The sequence below is a fragment of the Lepidochelys olivacea genome, assembly GCF_965140295.1.
Source record: "Lepidochelys olivacea isolate rLepOli2 genome assembly, chromosome: 11".
Taxonomy (NCBI): Eukaryota; Metazoa; Chordata; order Testudines; family Cheloniidae; genus Lepidochelys; species Lepidochelys olivacea.
This window is the reverse complement of record NC_140421.1, coordinates 79,768,707-79,787,275: the sequence shown is the minus strand read 5'-3', so window position 1 is coordinate 79,787,275 and position 18,569 is coordinate 79,768,707. Positions and strand designations below refer to the sequence as shown.

The window sequence follows — 18,569 nt, the reverse complement described above, 5'->3', positions numbered from 1 at the left end:
AACAGGGACTGCGCTTGGACACGGAGGAAAGGAGTCTGGGGGGCAGGGGTGGGGGGCAGGGGCAGTGCCCAGGGACAAGGCCTGGGCAGGGGAATGGGGGCCGGGGTTGGTGGGCAGGGGCCACGGGGACAGGGTTTGGGGGGGTCGGTGCCCGGGCAAGGGAATGGAGAGGGGGCTGTGCCTGCAGACAGGGAAATGGGGGCAGTGGGCAGGAGCCGGGGAATGAGGGCACGGGAGGGGTGATGCCCATAGACAAGGGCTGTGGACAGGTGGGTCAGTGCCCAGGCAGGTGGCATTGGAAGGGGGGGGCCGCGGCGGTGCCCACAGGCGGGGGGCCAAGGAAGGGGGGGGCCGGGCGGTGCCCACAGGCGGGGGGCCAGGGGATAAGGAACAGAGACTGGAGGTGCCCAGAGGCGGGGGGCAGAGGAATGGGGGGCAGGGGGCGGTGCCCAGAGGTGGGGGGCAGAGGAATGGGGGGCAGGGGGCGGTGCCCAGAGGCGGGGGGCCGGGGAATGGGGGGCAGGGGGCGGTGCCCAGAGGCGGGGGGCCGGGGAATGGGGGGCAGGGGGCGGTGCCCAGAGGCGGGGGGCAGAGGAATGGGGGGCAGGGGGCGGTGCCCAGAGGCGGGGGGCCGGGGAATGGGGGGCAGGGGGCGGTGCCCAGAGGCGGGGGGCCGGGGAATGGGGGGCAGGGGGCGGTGCCCAGAGGCGGGGGGCCGGGGAATGGGGGGCAGGGGGCGGTGCCCAGAGGCGGGGGGCCGGGGAATGGGGGGCAGGGGGCGGTGCCTAGAGGCGGGGGGCCGGGGAATGGGGGGCAGGGGGCGGTGCCCAGAGGCGGGGAGCAGAGGAATGGGGGGCAGGGGGCGGTGCCCAGAGGCGGGGGGCCGGGGAATGGGGGGCAGGGGGCGGTGCCCAGAGGCGGGGGGCCGGGGAATGGGGGGCAGGGGGCGGTGCCCAGAGGCGGGGGGCCGGGGAATGGGGGGCAGGGGGCGGTGCCCAGAGGCGGGGAGCAGAGGAATGGGGGGCAGGGGGCGGTGCCCAGAGGCGGGGGGCCGGGGAATGGGGGGCAGGGGGCGGTGCCCAGAGGCGGGGGGCCGGGGAATGGGGGGCAGGGGGCGGTGCCCAGAGGCGGGGGGCCGGGGAATGGGGGGCAGGGGGCGGTGCCCAGAGGCGGGGGGCCGGGGAATGGGGGGCAGGGGGCGGTGCCCAGAGGCGGGGGGCCGGGGAATGGGGGGCAGGGGGCGGTGCCCAGAGGCGGGGGGCCGGGGAATGGGGGGCAGGGGGCGGTGCCCAGAGGCGGGGGGCCGGGGAATGGGGGGCAGGGGGCGGTGCCCAGAGGCGGGGGGCAGAGGAATGGGGGGCAGGGGGCGGTGCCCAGAGGCGGGGGGCCGGGGAATGGGGGGCCGGGGAACGGGGGTGGCGGGGGGCCGGGTCGGGCGCTGAGGGGGTCGCCGGGCCGCTCCCCCCCCGCCCCCATCTCACCAGAGGGGGTCACCGGCAGAGCCGCCGCCGCCATCGCCGTGCGGGGGGGGGCGGAAACCGGACGTCTCCTCCGCGCGTGCGCACCAGCCGGGCGGGGCCGGGACGCGCCCGTTTCCGGTTCGTGCCGCTCGGTTCCGGCCCGGCCCGGTGAGCGCGAGCGGCGGGGGGGGGGGCGGGGTTTGGCGCCTCTTTTCCCGGCCCGGGGCCGCGCCGTGCAGGGAGCGGGCGGCGAAGGGGCGGCCCCGGGCGGGTGTCTGCGACCCCCCCGGGACCCCCCCGCACCCCGCGGAGCGTCCCAGAGCGCGGGGCGGCCCCGCCTCGCTCCCCGCGACAGCGCCCCCAAGACACTGCCCCCCCCGACAGCGCCCCCCCCCCGGCCAGCGCCCCCCAGACAGCGCCCCCCCGGCCAGCGCCCCCCCGACAGCGCCCCCAAGACACTGCCCCCCCCGACAGCGCCCCCCCGACAGCGCCCCCAAGACACTGCCCCCCCCGACAGCGCGGCCCCCCCGACACTGCTCCCCCCGACAGCGCCCCCAAGACACTGCCCCCCCCGACAGCGCGCCCCCGACACTGCTCCCCCCGACAGCGCCCCCCCGACACTGCTCCCCCCAGACCGTGCCCCCCCAGACCATGCCCCCCCGGCCAGCGCCCCCCCCGACAGCGCCCCCCCGGCCAGCGCCCCCCAGACAGTGCCTCCCCCGACAGCGCCCCCCGACACACCCTCTCTAGACAGCGCCCCCCAGACACTGCCCCCCCCGACAGCGCCCCCCGACACACCCCCTCTAGACAGCGCGCCCCCCAGACACTGCCCCCCCAGACACTGCCCCCCGGCCAGCGCCCCCCGACACACCCCCTCTAGACAGCGCCCCCCCCGGCCAGCGCCCCCCGACACACCCCCTCTAGACAGCGCCCCCCCAGACAGCGCGCCCCCCAGACAGCACCCCCCAGACACACCCCCTCTAGACAGCGCGCCCCCCCAGACACTGCCCCCCCAGACACTGCCCCCTGGCCAGCGCCCCCCGACACACCCCCTCTAGACAGCGCCCCCCCCCCGGCCAGCGCCCCCCGACACACCCCCTCTAGACAGCGCCCCCCAGACAGCACGCCCCCCAGACACTGCCCCCCCCGGCCAGCGCCCCCCGACACACCCCCTCTAGACAGCGTGCCCCCCAGACACTGCCCCCCCAGACACTGCCCCCCCGGCCAGCGCCCCCCGACACACCCCCTCTAGACAGCGCCCCCCCCGGCCAGCGCCCCCCGACACACCCCCTCTAGACAGCGCCCCCCCAGACAGCGCGCCCCCCAGACAGCACCCCACAGACACACCCCCTCTAGACAGCGCGCCCCCCAGACACTGCCCCCCCAGACACTGCCCCCTGGCCAGCGCCCCCCGACACACCCCCTCTAGACAGCGCCCCCCCCCGGCCAGCGCCCCCCGACACACCCCCTCTAGACAGCGCCCCCCAGACAGCGCGCCCCCCAGACACTGCCCCCCCCGGCCAGCGCCCCCCGACACACCCCCTCTAGACAGCGTGCCCCCCAGACACTGCCCCCCCAGACACTGCCCCCCCGGCCAGCGCCCCCCGACACACCCCCTCTAGACAGAGCGCCCCCCAGACAATCCCAGACAGCGCCTCACAGACAGTGCCCCCCCCGACAGCGCACCCCCCAGACACTGCCCCCCCGACACACCCCCTCTAGACAGCGCCCCCCAGACACTGCCCCCCCGGCCAGCGCCCCCCCACACACACCCTCTAGACAGCGCCCCCCCAGACACTGCCCCCTCGGCCAGCGCCCCCCGACACACCCCCTCTAGACAGCGCCCCCCCAGACAGCGCCCCCCAGACAGCGCCCCACAGACACACCCCCTCTAGACAGCGCGCCCCCCAGACACTGCCCCCCCAGACACTGCCCCCCGGCCAGCACCCCCCGACACACCCTCTCTAGACAGAGCGCCCCCCAGACAATCCCAGACAGCGCCCCACAGTCAGTGCCCCCCCCGACAGCGCACCCCCCAGACACTGACCCCCCCGACACACTCCCTCTAGACAGCGCCCCCCAGACACTGCCCCCCCGGCCAGCGCTCCCCGACACACCCCCTCCAGACAGCGCCCACCCCGGCCAGCGCCCCCCGACACACCCCCTCTAGACAGCGCCCCCCAGACACTGCCCCCCCGGCCAGCGCCCCCCGACACACCCCCTCTAGACAGCGCCCCCCAGACAGCGCCCCCCCCGGCCAGCGCCCCCCGACACACCCCCTCTAGACAGCGCGCCCCCCAGACACTGCCCCCCCGGCCAGCGCCCCCCGACACACCCCCTCTAGACAGCACCCCCCAGACACTGCCCCCCCGGCCAGCGCCCCCCCACACACCCCCTCTAGACAGCGCCCCCCCAGACACTGCCCCCCCCAGCCAGCGCCCCCCGACACACCCCCTCTAGACCCTGCCCCCCAGACACTGCCCCCCCAGACCGTGCCCCCCGGCGAGCGCCCCCCATCACACCCCCTCTAGACAGCGCGCCCCCCAGACACTGCCCCCCCGGCCAGCGCCCCCCGACACACCCCCTCTAGACAGCGCGCCCCCCAGACACTGCCCCTCCCGACAGCGCGCCCCCCAGACAATCCCAGACAGCGCCCCCCAGACAGCGCGCCCCCACAGACAGTGTGCCCCCCAGACAGCATGCCCCCCCAGACAGCGCGCCCCCACAGACAGCGTGCCCCCCAGACAATCCCAGACAGCGCGCCCCCACAGACAGCGCGCCCCCACAGACAATCCCAGACCGCACCCCCCAGACATTGCCCCCCCAGACAGCGCGCCCCCCCAGACAGTGTGCCCCACACACACTCCTAGACAGCGCCCCCCCAGACAGCACCCCACAGACAGTGCCCCCCCAGACAGCACCCCACACACAGCGCCCCACAGGAGGCCTCGCTCTGTCCCGCGGACCTGGGGGCCCCGTGGGTGAGAGCCGTGTAACCCTGCACAGGTTATGCAGGTCAAGCCCGGCCTGAAGGGCCCACCTCTAAGGTGAGAGGGTTGTTTCAGCCTCCAGGCATATGCGCCAGCATATTTGCTGAGATTGCCAACCTGCGGTGACTCTGCCTGCTAGCTTTAACTTATCTAATGCAGGCAATGGAACAGACGCAGGCTGGCTATTGATAGGACTGATTTGTTCTAGATTTGAAATGGTAAGGGGATTGGATGGTTCAGAGGATTGACAATAGGCTATATAGGCTGTTTTTTTGGTCTAAATCAAAGCAGCTGGCTTCTAAAATTATCTGTTTTACCCTCCACCATATCTTTGTCTACACTTTCCCAGATTCTAAAGCAACAATAGTGTCTCATAGCTGCTACTGGATTATTAGTTTCTACCACTGCCTAATATTCATTTTTTAAAATTAATTTGCAGGGCCCCCTTGAATAGTTTCTAATGAGATGAGTTTAGTCATTCGAAATCTGCAGAAAGTCATCCCCCTCAGGCGAATCCCACTTCGCAGAAGAATAGAAATCCTTCAGAAGATTTTGCACGTGCAGCAGTTCGACCTGGGCATTATCTGCGTTAGTAACAGAAACATTCAACTTCTCAATAGCACCTATAGGCAACAAAATGTCCCCACCGATGTGCTTTCCTTCCCTTTTCATGAGGTAAAATTGTTTTTTTGGTTTTTTTTTTCCTTTCTTCTGCTTTCCACAGCGACTTTCTTGGTCTGCCAGACACAACTGACTTCTTTGCAAGCCATTAGAGAAAACACCGTAACCCTTATTAAATAAATCCTAAAGTAATTTGATATCCTATTTCATTGCAGTGGCTCTCTGTGATGATACACTAGGACATAGTGGTGCTTCAGGGGATCCCAGACATTTTGTGGAACTTGATGGTGATTTGGGACCTGTTTCAGGGCTCTCAGAGGGTATTGTCTTTGAGAACATCTTCAGCAATCCTCATTAGCTGTTTTATATGTTCTTCCTTGCATGGCACCATAAATGCATGAAAACAGAGCCATGAGTAAAGTTATACATACGTATAGGGCCTGTTCCCCAGCATTTCAGGAATTCTACTACCACAAGGCAGCTGGCAGCAGTTAACGTGCCACTGCTGGGAAGCTGAGAGTGGACAACGGGATGGTTCACTTAATGAGTACCTGTTCTGTTTACTCCCTCTGAAGCACTTGGCACTGGCCACTTTTGGCAGACAGGATGCTGTGTCAGATGGACCATTGGTCTGACCCAGTAGGGCCATTCTTATGTTCCTGCTTTTTTCCCTTTTTTTGGTCAGTGTTGTTTAAATCTTCAAAGTAACCAGTAGGGAGTTTGATTATTTAAATTAGGTAACTTGTTGATAATATCTAAATGTCTTTCTGTTGCTCTCTTATGGAAGGAAGGCAGTCAAGATTTAAAAGAAAAAATGTACAGGCTCACACATTCGGCTACCATCAGGTACGAGGTATAGGAAGAGAAGGCATTGGAAATATAACTTTTCCATCAAATGTACATGTTTAAACACTTTGGGATCCCATTTGATTTCTGCTGACATGAGAACAGTATAATTGCTCGCCTAGGTTCATAGGAGTGGCCAAAATATTTCCTAGGTAAACAATAATTAGCTAAGTTTCAGAGTAACAGCCGTGTTAGTCTGTCTTCGCAAAAAGAAAAAGAGTACTTGTGGCACCTTAGACACTAACCAATTTATTTGAGCATGAGCTTTCGTGAGCTACAGCTCACTTCATCGGATGCATACCGTGGAAACTGCAGAAGACATTATATACACAGAGACCATGAAACAATACCTCCTCCCACCCCACTCTCCTGCTGGTAATAGCTTATCTAAAGTGATCATCAAGTTGGGCCATTTCCAGCACAAATCCAGGTTTTCTCACCCTCCAGCCCCCCACACACAAACTCACTCTCCTGCTGGTAATAGCCCATCCAAAGTGACCACTCTCTTTAAAATGTGTATGATAATCAAGGTGGACCATTTCCAGCACAAATCCAGGTTTTCTCACCCCCCCCCCCACCCCCCTCCAAAAACCACACACACAAACTCACTCTCCTGCTGGTAATAGCTTATCCAGAGTGACCACTCTCCTCGCAATGTCTATGAAAATCAAGGTGGGCCATTTCCAGCACAAATACAGGTTTTCTCACAACCTGGATTTGTGCTGGAAATGGCCCACCTTGATTATCATGCACATTGTAGGGAGAGTGGTCGCTTTGGATAGGCTATTACCAGCAGGAGAGTGAGTTTTTGTGTGTGTGTTTTTTTTTTTAAAAAAAGCAGGTGGGGGAGGGGTGAGAAAACCTGGGTTTGTGCTGGAAATGGCCCACCTTGATTTTCATACACATTGTGAGGAGAGTGGTCACTTTGGATAAGCTATTACCAGCAGGAGAGTGAGTTTGTGTGTGTGGTTTTTGGAGGGGGGTGGGGGGGTGAGAAAACCTGGATTTGTGCTGGAAATGGCCCATCTTGATTATCATGCACATTTTAAAGAGAGTGGTCACTTTGGATGGGCTATTACCAGCAGGAGAGTGAGTTGGGGGAGGGGGGGGCGGAGGGTGAGAAAACTTGGATTTGTGCTGGAAATGGCCCAACTTGATGATCACTTTAGATAAGCTATTACCAGCAGGAGAGTGGGGTGGGAGGAGGTATTGTTTCATGGTCTCTGTGTATATAATGTCTTCTGCAGTTTCCACGGTATGCATCCGATGAAGTGAGCTGTAGCTCACGAAAGCTCATGCGCAAATAAATGGGTTAGTCTCTAAGGCGCCACAAGTACTCCTTTTCTTTTTGCGAAGACAGACTAACACGGCTGCTACTCTGAAACCCAGGAGTAGAGTTCATCACAACACACTGCCTGTAGATCCAGGTTAGGACAGAGTGGGGCACACAGGATGGCTGGGGTCACAGGCGGGGCTTCAGAATGGCTAGCGGTGGGGACAGACTGAAGCATGGGCTCAGGAGCTAGTGAGGTGACGGGACCCACACAGAAATGAGGAGGTTGGTTAAACAAAAATTGAAAGGTCCAGCACCAAAAGTAAAATCCCTGCAAACTGCACAGAAACTTAAAGACACCAGAATAGAGGCTCAACTTAAATGTATACCCCAAATTAAAAAACATAGTAAGAGAACCAAAAAAGAGCCACCGTGGCTAAGCAACAAAGTAAAAGAAGCAGTGAGAGGCAAAAAGGCATCCTTTAAAAAGTGGAAGTTAAATTCTAGTGAGGAAAATAGAAAGGAGCAGAAACTCTGGCAAATGAAGTGTAAAAATATAATTAGGAAAGCCAACAAAGAATTTGAAGTACAGCCAGCCAAAGACTCAGAAAGTAATAGCAAAAAAAATTTTAAGTATATCAAAAGCAGGAGGCCTGCTAAACAACCAGTGTGGCTGCGGTTGAGGAAGTAAGAGAGATTCCAAAACCTGAGCCATTCTTTTTAGGTGACAGATCTGAGGAACTGTCCCAGATTGAGGTGTCATTAGAGGAGGTTTTGGAACAAATTGATAAACTAAACAGTAATAAGTCACCAGGAGCAGATGGTATTCACCCAAGAGTTCTAAAGGAACTCAAATGTGAAATTGCAGAACTACTAACTGTCATCTGTAACCTATCATTTAAATCAGCTTCTGAACCAGATGACTGGAGGATAACTAATGTGACGCCAATTTTTAAAAAGGTCTCCAGAGGTGATCCCTGCAATTACAGGCCTCAGAGGCCTGTAAGCCTGACTTCAGTACCAGGCAAACTGGTTGAAACTGTAATAAAGAACAATGTTTTCAGACATATAGATGAACATAATTTGAGGAAGAGTCAACATGGTTTTAGTAAAGGGAAAACATGCCTCACCAATCTGCTAAAATTCTCTGAGGGGGTCAACAAGCATGTGGAATAAGGAGATCCAGTGGATATAGTGTATTTAGATTTTCAGAAAGCCTTTGACAAGATCCCTCACCAAAGGCTCTTAAGCAAAGTAAGCTGCTACGGGATAAGAGGGAAGGTGCTCTCATGGATTGGTAACTGGTTAAAAGAAAGGAAACAAAGGGCAGGAATAAATGGTCAGTTTTCAGAATGGAGAGAGGTAAATAGTGGTGTCCCCCAGAGTCAGTACTGGGCCCAGTCCTATTCAACATATTCATAAGTGAACTGGAAAAAGGGGTAAACAGTGAGGTGGCAAAATTTGCAGATGATACAAAATGACTAAAGATAGTTAAGTATAAAGCAGACTTCAAAGAGCTACAAAGGATCTCTCAAAACTAGGTGATTGGGCAACAAAATGCCAGATGGAATTCAATGTTGATAAATGCAAAATAATGTACATTGGAAAGCATAATCCCAACTATACATATAAAATGATGGGGTCTAAATTTGCTGTTACCACTCAAGAAAGAGATCTTGGAGTCATTGTGGATAGTTCTCTGAAAACATCCACTCAATGTGCAGCGGCAGTCAAAATAGTGAACAGAATGTTGGGCATCATTAAGAAAGGGATAGATAATAAGACAGAAAATATCATATTGCTTCTATATAAATCCATGGTACACCCACATCTTGAATACTGTGTGCAGATATGGTCACCCCATCTCAAAAAAGATATATTGGAATTGGAAAAGGTTCAGAAAAGGGCAACAAAAATGATTAGGGGTATGGAACGGCTTTCATATGGGGAGAGATTAATAAAACTGGGACTTTTCAGCTTGGAAAAGAGACAACTAAGGGGGATATGATAGAGATCTATAAAATCATGACTGGTGTAGAGGAAGTAAATAAGGAAGTGTTATTTACTCCTCATAACACAAGAACTAGGGGTCACCAATTAAATTAATAGGCAGCAGGTTTAAAACAAAAGGAAGTATTTCTTTACACCACACACAGTCAACCTGTGTAACTACTTGCCAGAGGATGTTGTGAAGGCCAAGATGCTAACAAGATTCAAAAAAGAGCTAGATAAATTCATGGAGGATAGGTCCATCAATGGCTATTAGCCAGGATGGGCAGGGATGGTGTCCCTAGCCTCTGTTTGCCAGAAGCTGGGAATGGATCACTTGATGATTACCTGTTCTGTTCATTTCCTCTGGGGCACCTGGCATTGGCCACTATTGGAAGACAAGATACTGGGCTAGATGGACCTTTGGTCTGACCCAGTATGGCCGTTCTTATGTTTGACACATAAAATATGCAGAATTTTGAAATATTGTGTGCAGAATTTTTAATTTTTTGGTGCAGAATTCCCCCGGGAGTAACACCGCTATTTTATTAGCGTGCTATTGCAAGTCCCACTAGTCCAAGTCTGTCAACCTGGGCTAGGAGGCTTGGTGCCACGGGCTGTGTCAGCCTACCCTAAGCAAGTCCAGGACATGTGTAAATTTTACACTAGGTGCTGGACCTATACATGTTGCCTGACACTGCACATAGCAAATCTTTCACAGCTAGTGATTCATCCTTTGGATCATACAGTCAAATCCAAGTCCCTTTCTGTCATTTTCCAGTTACTGTCCTAATGGAAGTTAAAGAGCCCCTAGCTAATTTCCTCTGTCAGTAAAAAGCCTTTAGTGTCTAAGGTTCCATTTGCATGAACCACCATTGCTGTATCAGTGCCTAGCTCATTACTTTGTAACAACTTTGGGAAGCCTTGAGGATGAAAAGTACTCTGTATAACCAGATTCTCACCTATGTTAACTTTTGGAAGGGCTTCTGTATTTCAGAATCTGAAAGCAGGTGAGCTGCCTCGGCCGAGTCTTCGAGACGAATACAATCTTGGTGATGTTTTCCTAGGAGTAGAGTATATCTATCAGCAGTGCCAAGAAAATGGGGAGGATTACTACAGCATTCTTACAGTAAGTGTTTGCTTACTAATACAGATTTCTCCTCACAGACTCGATTTAGGAACCACGGCTGAAACAATACTAATATTCACTGTTGGGGGGGATTTTTTGCCAGTTTATGGACATTGCAAAGATTCATCTACAGAAAAATATTCTGAATCCCAAACCTATAATGTAAAGGAATTTAAATTTATGTTCTCCATGTAAGCATGAAGTCATGCTAAAACACATTTCCAATTGCAGTCTTTTCTTAAATGTGGCTAGGATGTCTCTGGTAACTGTGTTCAGTGCTGTTACAACTTTGGAGGAAAGACTGAGTGGTAGAATAATACTTTTGTGAATAACCAAAGGATCAGTTGAACTTAAGTCAAGAAAACTTACAAGTGATGAATAAAATCAGGAGAATGTCACCTCGGCTACCTTGAGGGCTGGGAATTAATCTGCAGTGAGGGGTAGTTGTGGGGAATTAAGACAGTTTAGGAGCTATACTCTATAGATTCACTGTAGAGGCTAAGCAGCAAGCAGGTCTCATCAACTGTCTAACAGCAGAAACTGCTCACACGAAGGAGCAGAAGCAACGCAGCTGCCATAACTTACCTAGGAGCGGTTGCTTCTCTGTCTGAGCTGAATTAAAGTAACTTCCATCAACAGCAGAGGTTCTGCTTTACTTAATGTGGTTCTCTTTGTCCATATAAGGGTTATTTTTAAATACAATAGAACAAGAAAACATAACTCTGAAAAACTAGGAAAGTAATGGGAGCTAAGCATCTCTAGATATTAGCTGTGGAATAAGATGGGCTCAGAGGTGACTTGACCTCTTAGTCTGGTCTGGATCACTTGGCAAACTGGGCACAGACAAACAATATGTGTTGTATAAAGCTAAACGTAAATATATATATCAAGGAACAAAGAATGTAGGTTACACTTATGCAGTGGAGGACTCTATCTTGGGAAGCAGTGACTCTGAAAAAGATAGGGGGTTTGAGTGGATAATCATCTGAACATGAGCTCCCAGTGTGCCACTGGCAAAAAGGACTAATGTAATCCTTGGACACATAAATAAAGGTATCTCGAGTAGGAGTCAAGAAGTTATTTTACCTGTCTATTTGGTACTTGTGCAATCGCTGCTGGAACATTCTGTCCAGTTCTGGTGTTCACAATTCAAGGAAGATGTTGGTAAATTGGAGAAGACTGAGAAAAGAGCCACAAGAATGATTAAAGATCAGAAAACCTGCCTTATAGAGATGGACTCAAGGAGCTCAATCCGTTTATCTTAACAAAGTGAAGAGAAATTTTGTTAGTAGAGAGCTCTATAATCTAATGGACAAAAGCATAACAAGATCCAGCGACTGGAAGCTGAAACTAGAGAAATGCCAGCTGGAAAAAAGGTGCATATTTGGCTTACAGCAACTTAACATTAGATATAGTGCATCACTTGACATTCAGTCTTGATTTAGAGTTGTGTTTAAAGAGATGCTGTACCTCAACCAAAAACTTATGGACTTGGTTTGGGAATTATTGGGTGAAATTCTATAGCCTATTATACAGGTCAGACTAGGTGATCTTAATGGTAACTTCTGGCAATAAAATCATGGATATGGAATTCAGGGACTTAGCAAGATACTTTTAAAAATAAGTTTGATCCACCTTTTAAACATAAGTTTCAGAGTAGCAACCGTGTTAGTCTGTATTCACAAAAAGAAAAGGAGTACATGTGGCACCTTAGAGACTAATAAATTTATTTGAGCATAAGCTTTCGTGAGCTACAGCTCACTTTATCAGATGCATGGAAATCCGATGAAGTGAGCTGTAGCTCACGAAAGCTTATGCTCAAATAAATTTGTTAGTCTCTAAGATGCCACAAGTCCTCCTTTTCTTTTAAACATAGAGTGTCATGGCTTTCAGTCCCTGCTGCAGGTCCCCATGTTGGTCTTGCGGTCTAAGGCCTTGTCTACACTGCAGAGTTTTGTCAGCAAAAGGCAGCTTTTAGAGGCAAAACAGTGGAGGTGTACATACTGCAATGCCATTTTTGATGACAAAGCTGCCCCTTTTTAGCGACAAAATAAAACCACCTCAATGAGAGGCATAAAGTTTTTTGCGGCAAACTTAAAGCGACAAAGTATCAGTGTAGACCGGTGGTGGGCAACCTGCAGCCCGTCAGGGTAATCCTCTGGCGGGTCACAAGACAATTTGTTTATGTTGACCATCTGCAGCTCCCAGTGGCCGCGGTTTGCCGTTCCCGCCAGTGGAATCTGTGGGAAGCAGTGGCCAGCACGTCACGTGCCCTGCCACTGCCACTCATTAAATTGCCATAACTAGCCTCTCCCAGTATCTCACAATGCCTACCGTGACCACTCTGCTCACTGTTTTGAACTCTGCTACCCTGCATTGCTGATACACAGGCATGTGCCTCTAGCCCTTTTCAAAGCTCTGGGAAGTTCCAGTTTTGTTCAACATCTTTAATAATGACCTGGATGATGGGATGGATTGCACCCTCAGCAACTTGGCAGATGACACTAAGCTGGGGGGAGAGGTAGATACGATGGAGGGTAGGGATAGGGTCCAGAGAGACCTAGACAAATTGGAGAATTAGGCCAAAAGAAATCTGATGAGGTTCCACAAGGACAAGTGCAGAGTCCTGCACTTAAGACGGAAGAATCCCATGCCCTACTACAGGCTGGGGACCGACTGGCCAAGCAGCAGTTCTGCAGAAAAAGACCTAGGGGTTACAGTGGATGAGAAGCTGGATATGAGTTGACAGTGTGCCCTTGTTGCCAAGAAAGCTAATGGCATTTTGGGCTGTATTAGTAGGGGCATTGCTAGCAGATCAAGGGACGTGATCATTCACCTCTATTCGGCACTGGTGAGGCTTCATCTGGAGTATTGTGTCCAGTTTTGGTCCCCACACTACAAGAAGGATGTGGAAAAATTGGAAAACATCCGGCGGAGGGCAACAAAAATGATTAGGGGACTGGAACACATGACTTATGAGGAGAGGCTGAGGGAACTGGGATTGTTTAGTCTGCAGAAGAGAAGAGTGAGGGGGGGATTTGATTGCAGCCTTCAATTACCTGAAGGGGGGTTCCAAAGAGGATGGAGCTCGGCTGTTCTCAGAGGTGGCAGGTGACAGAACAAGGAGCAATGGTCTCAAGTTGCAGTGCGGGAGGTCTAGGTTGGATATTGGGGAATACTATTTCACTAAGAGGGTGGTGAAGCACTGAAATGGGTTACCTAGGGAGGTGGTGGAATCTCCATCCTTAGAGGTTTTTAAGGCCCGGCTGAAAAAGCCCTGACTGGGATGATTTAGTTGGTGTTGGTCCTGCCATGAGCAGGGGGTTGATCTAGATGATCTCCTGAGGTCTCTTCCAAACCTAATATTCTATGCCACTCAGCTCAGGCAGCAAAGACAGCAAAGAGCAAATCATTAACATGGAATGCTGTTCTCTTCCACACTATGAACACAGAGACAGGCAGGGGTGGGTGGGGGTGTGGGTGTCCCTCCCTCCCTCCCTCTCTCGCCCCCCCGCCCCCGCCCCCCGCCTTGGTTGCTTCTGGCGGCTGCCTGAACTTAGAGACAGCAAGCCGGCACACTCACTCTCCCCCAACACACACACTCTGTTTCCCTCACACACTTCAGTTGAAAAGCTGCTGGCAATCTCAGAGGGTGCCCACAGAACGATGGGATTGAGAAACCTGCATCATGTGACGCTGTACCTGCCCCATGAGGAATTGCAAACCCTTCCCAAAGAACCCTGTGGTCAGTTGCATAGTGGGATAGCTACCCACAATGCACAGCTCTCTGTCTATGCAAGAGCTGCTAATGTGGATGCACTCTGCCAACACAAGGAGCATAGTGTGGACATGAAATAGCGGTTTAATTAAAACAGCATTACTTTTGCCAACAAAACTCTATAGTGTAGACATAAGCCTTAAACTTTCTGATCTCTTCAAAATTGTTTTTTATTTACTGTTTCATCTCTGTTTTGGGGAGAGAAAAAGGGTGAGCTTTGCCCCAAAGAGGAAAGGGATGCTGAAGGCAAGAATGCTTCTTCATTGAAACCTATTCTTATGTACCTTCATGCAGCTCCTACCAGGGAACCTAAATTTGATTTACTGAAGTCCTAGAACAATTCCCTCCCTTGTCCCCAAGGTTCTGAGTGCCCACAGTTCTAATCGAGGTGAGTGGGAGCTGTATTATTCAGTGCCTCTGAAAATTACCACAGATCCACTGGTGCCATAAGGGGCATAGTTCCATTTGAAATTAGTGGAGTTGCTGAGACTGATAACTTTTGAAGATTAGAGCAGGAGATGGGGTTGTGTTCCCAGTGACCCATCGGGTTATTTTGATTAGCAGCAGATGTATTTTCTTGGACATGACCATAGATAAAGATATTTTACCATTTGAAAATGTCCTTTTTGGGGACAAGAGGTTGAAGATAAACTTGTGGCTGACTTGTCAGAGGAGGCTATTATTACAAACACTTTCCTCTGGAATTTCTGTTTTCTTTTGGTTGGTGACTTTAGATATTACCTGTTCTTGTACTTTTTGGAGTATTAACTGGTTTTCCTCTGAAGGTTTCCCAAAAGCAATAGAATATATACAGCTGACAACATGTGAGAAAGCTAGACTATATTCATACGATTAAAGTTAGTTATTCTTGCTGTTTTTCTGCTCTTGCCCCCTCTTCCCATCTCAGTCCAAGGTATGCAAGGACCATGTGCATTAGACTATTGATCTTCATGTACTGTCTAGTAAAAGTAGTTAAAAGTGCCACAAGTACTCCTTAACTTTATTATTGTCACTTTCTTTGTGAAGAACTGTGCTAACTATTGCAAGACCGCACCTACATACTACAGTGATGCACACATGAATAAATGTTTAGAGATCTGTAAAATACTAAAACCATTTTTGTTTCCTTGGACAGGTGACTGCAGCTCATGGGCTGTGCCATTTGCTGGGATACCGGCACAACACAGAAGCGGAGTGGGAGCAGGTAAAAGGATGTCCTTACCTAAGCTGAGATAGATGTATTAAGAATGCCCGAAGTACACTAGTGATGGTACATCAAATTCAAAACCTTATTGTAAATGCAGAGACATTTTCCTGACTCTTCACACATATTGTAGTATAACCTTCTAATCCTGATGCTCTCAGGGGCACTTTGCAACCAGTCATTCATACATACATTCAAACCATGAAAGTAACAATGCAAAGTTCTAATAGTGCCTTTCATCTTAGAGAATCCTCAAGAACTACATCTGTGTTTAAAAGGGTAGTGGGTTCAAAAACAGGGCTTAGTATGGACACTTTCAACTTTAACTGTGGAGACACAACTGTGCCTCTATGGGGCAGGAATCTGCACAGCAGCCATATAACACTGCAAGGCTACAATACTTTAGAAAAAGAAGTGGTTTAAAAAAATATCTAATTGACACTGTAGTGGGAATTTTAGGAAATAATGCTGTGCAATTATGTTTAGCCGTCCATCAGAGCATCTCAAAAGTGTTATCCTAATTTTACAGATGTAAAAACAGACAAAGAGTTTTAACTATTTGTGCAAGTTCACACAGAAGACTACTTAGAATAGAGAACAGAACCTAGTATGACAAAGTTAGTGGGGGGAGGGATAGCTCAGTGGTTTGAGCATTGGCCTGCTAAACCCAAGGTTGTGAGTTCAATCCTTGAGGGGGCCATTTAGGGATCTGGGGCAAAAACTGGGGACTGGGCCTGCTTTGAGCAGGGGGTTGGACTAGATGACCGCCTGAGGTCCCTTCCAACCCTGATATTCTATGAAAGTCAGGCCAGATGGCTGCAAGAGGGTGTGGGAAGGCAGATATGTAAGCTCTAGAATGTTAAAGGTCCTCTGCCCTATCAGCTGAGAAGGAGTTACCTCAGGTCATTTAGGAACACCTGAATCCAATTAAGGGCTGCCTGAAACCTTTTAAAGCCACTCCCCTGTTGAGAGAAAGCAGGAGGACACATGCTGGCAGGCAGTTACTAAGCTAGTGACAGCAAGGAAATGAGCATCTCCAGGAGCAGAGACTGTGCTCCTTCCCATACAGAAAAGACAAGCCTGAGCACCTGCCAGGGAAGGACTGATTCCCCAGGGCAAACCACAGGATGATACCCCACCCCAACAAGGAGATGGGGGAAAGTATCTCCCTTTGTATTAGTGTCTAATGAAATAGTTCCTTCTGTTTGTTGGAGGAACACCCCTTAGACCTCCCTGAGGCCTACCCAGAAAATACGGCCGAAGGAACACAGAAGGGGGAAGACTAAGACTGCCCCCAGTGTGGCAGATGGGTTGATTTACCCCATGCCCCTCTCGCCAAAAGGAGAAGTGCTGGGGCTGGTGAGACAAAGGTGCCTTGCCACACGAGGTATGCCAGGTTTCCTGTTCTGTTAACTGGAATATGTATAGTACCTCCCATAAGCAGGTGTAATAAATCACATTGGAATCTTGCCAGAACATCAGGATTAACACCTTTTTCTTGTGGAAAAAGCCTTATGAGCTGTTTAATAACCCATCTAATCAGGGCCTGCTTTTTCCATCTTTTTTGAAATTGGGACCTCCAACAGCCCAATGCCCTAACTCCAGTTTGGGGGATTAGTTGGATACTTACTCAGAGGGAAGAATCGTCTCTTGCAGCAGAAATAGCCACCATTGCCTGGATTTCCTTTGGTTTCAAATAAGATGACTGACCAGGCTCAACCTAGCTTAGTTTGTGAGAGATGACAAGATCATAGGCAGAAGTTGCATGCCTGCAGGCATATCACCAGTTTTCTTAATGAACCATAGGTAAATGTGACTGCAATCAGTGGGAACTAAGGACAGTCAGCATCTCACAAGGGTACTGTGTATCTGGAAGGACTGAGCACTAAAAGTGCTTTGAAATCCTTGCATGAAAGGGTCTGTGTAAGAGCCCAGTCCTGTAAATGCTTATCCATGTGAATCTCTGTGTGCTCATGTGCGATGTCTTATTGAGTTCATAGGTAACATTTCTCATGTAAGCAAGTATTTAAAAGGAAAGGCATGATGCAGTTTTAGTGCCCATTCTTGTAAAGTGCAGTTCTGGTCAGAAATGTGACTGTAAATACGGTATAGTGGGTTCTGGATTTATGATGTCTCACTGATTCTGTATCAAATGTGTGGGTGGATGTCCGGCAAAGACATGGTTTCCTGACTGCCAGCTCTGCAGACTCAGATTGGGCTCTTTTCTTCTCACTTGGTCATCACAGTACTTATTTGCTGCTGGTGAAATTGTCCAACGTGACACCTGTGCAACTCAGTTGCATGAAGAGAATCCCGCTGACTTCATCTTAACTGTATTGGCTCAGCGGTTACTTTTGTCCATAACTCGTCTGTTATGACTTTGAATTCACACACGGCCAGATCTGTTGAGTAAGAAGTTGCCATTTTTACATCGTTTATTTTGTGGATTAGAACAGCATTTTAAAGTCTATTGCTTAAAATTATAAAGAATGTACATGAAGGGAAAATGAGCATTCTTATTGAGTTTTTTCCCCACCCTTATAGATGTATCAGAAGGAAAAACAAATTCTTGAGGAGCTAAATGGAATCACTGGTGCAAACCTCCAGCCACTGACTAAAAACCATTTCTGATCACGTCACAAGAAAAAGAAAGAGGACCCAGAAAAATAAATCCTCATTCTACTGAGAAGAAACCAAGTAGCATGGATACAACTAACTTAAATGAATCACTGTTAATACTTAACAGGCATCTATGTTAACTTCATATAGTGTCAACAGAATATCTTGCATTGTAGTGTGTAATAAAATTCAGCCAAACAGTTTCTCTCAAGCAGAGTGCAGTTGTATATGTAACTTGTAACCAGTAATAGATTCCAATATCAAACAATACAAACGTATGTTGAAGTATCTACTGGAGACCCATAGAAGCAGTTGAAAACTACAGTGACTTACTCCTTTATACTGCTGTCCTATCTTTAGTGGGAAAGAGGGTAGAAAAGTGGAATCAGAGTTTCAATTAATTAAATTGTTCAAATATAGTCCTGTGTCCAATATCTGAAGTTGGCTTTGAAAAAGACTTAAGATGAGAAAGATGCTACCCAGAGAGTCTTCCTTTGAGGTTAGTGTATCCATATAAAAGTAGCAGTGATTTAAATCATTTCATGCATGAGTTGCTGTAGAGCGCCACAAAAAATTTTTCTTCTTGATCTCAGGTAAGTGTGTTAACTCAGTTAGGGCCAAAATCTTATCTTATTCAAAGTAAAAAGCACCTAGCATCTG

The 18,569-nt window shown here is 50.9% G+C and overlaps 2 protein-coding genes across 4 annotated transcripts in view; one reads left to right on the top strand and one right to left on the bottom strand.

The window, feature by feature from the left end:
- Positions 1–10,209, bottom strand: part of MCM3AP (minichromosome maintenance complex component 3 associated protein) — a 102,485-nt gene extending 92,276 nt beyond the window's left edge. Inside the window, exon 1 of one of the 2 annotated variants that reach the window (XM_084643482.1) lies at positions 10,142–10,209. The gene's annotated coding sequence lies outside the window, so the exon portion shown is untranslated. Of the gene's footprint in view, positions 1–1,481; positions 1,543–10,141 lie in introns of those variants that run through there. The other variant, XM_084643481.1, reaches the window with a different exon arrangement.
- YBEY (ybeY metalloendoribonuclease) lies at positions 1,509–18,120 on the top strand. 2 transcript variants are annotated; one of them, XM_084643486.1, is made up of 5 exons: positions 1,509–1,628; positions 4,890–5,125; positions 10,177–10,308; positions 15,222–15,290; positions 17,835–18,120. In XM_084643486.1, the coding sequence occupies exons 2-5, from the start codon at positions 4,916–4,918 to the stop codon at positions 17,919–17,921; spliced, it is 498 nt and encodes a 165-aa protein (XP_084499612.1). In that variant the 5' UTR covers positions 1,509–1,628; positions 4,890–4,915; the 3' UTR covers positions 17,922–18,120. The 2 variants fall into 2 exon arrangements, with proteins under 2 accessions (XP_084499612.1, XP_084499613.1); XM_084643487.1 differs by lacking the exon at positions 1,509–1,628 and adding an exon at positions 4,369–4,507.
- Positions 18,121–18,569: the final 449 nt, after the last annotated feature.

What these genes read in the sequence shown, in the direction of transcription:
- YBEY (XM_084643486.1), top strand. Translation starts at nt 4,916, where the DNA reads ATGAGTTTAGTCATTCGAAATCTGCAGAAAGTCATCCCCCTCAGGCGA. An exon ending in ATTACTACAGCATTCTTACA is followed by an intron (nt 10,309 to 15,221) that starts GTAAGTGTTTGC and finishes TTCCTTGGACAG; the next exon opens with GTGACTGCAGCTCATGGGCT. An exon ending in CAGAAGCGGAGTGGGAGCAG is followed by an intron (nt 15,291 to 17,834) that starts GTAAAAGGATGT and finishes CCACCCTTATAG; the next exon opens with ATGTATCAGAAGGAAAAACA.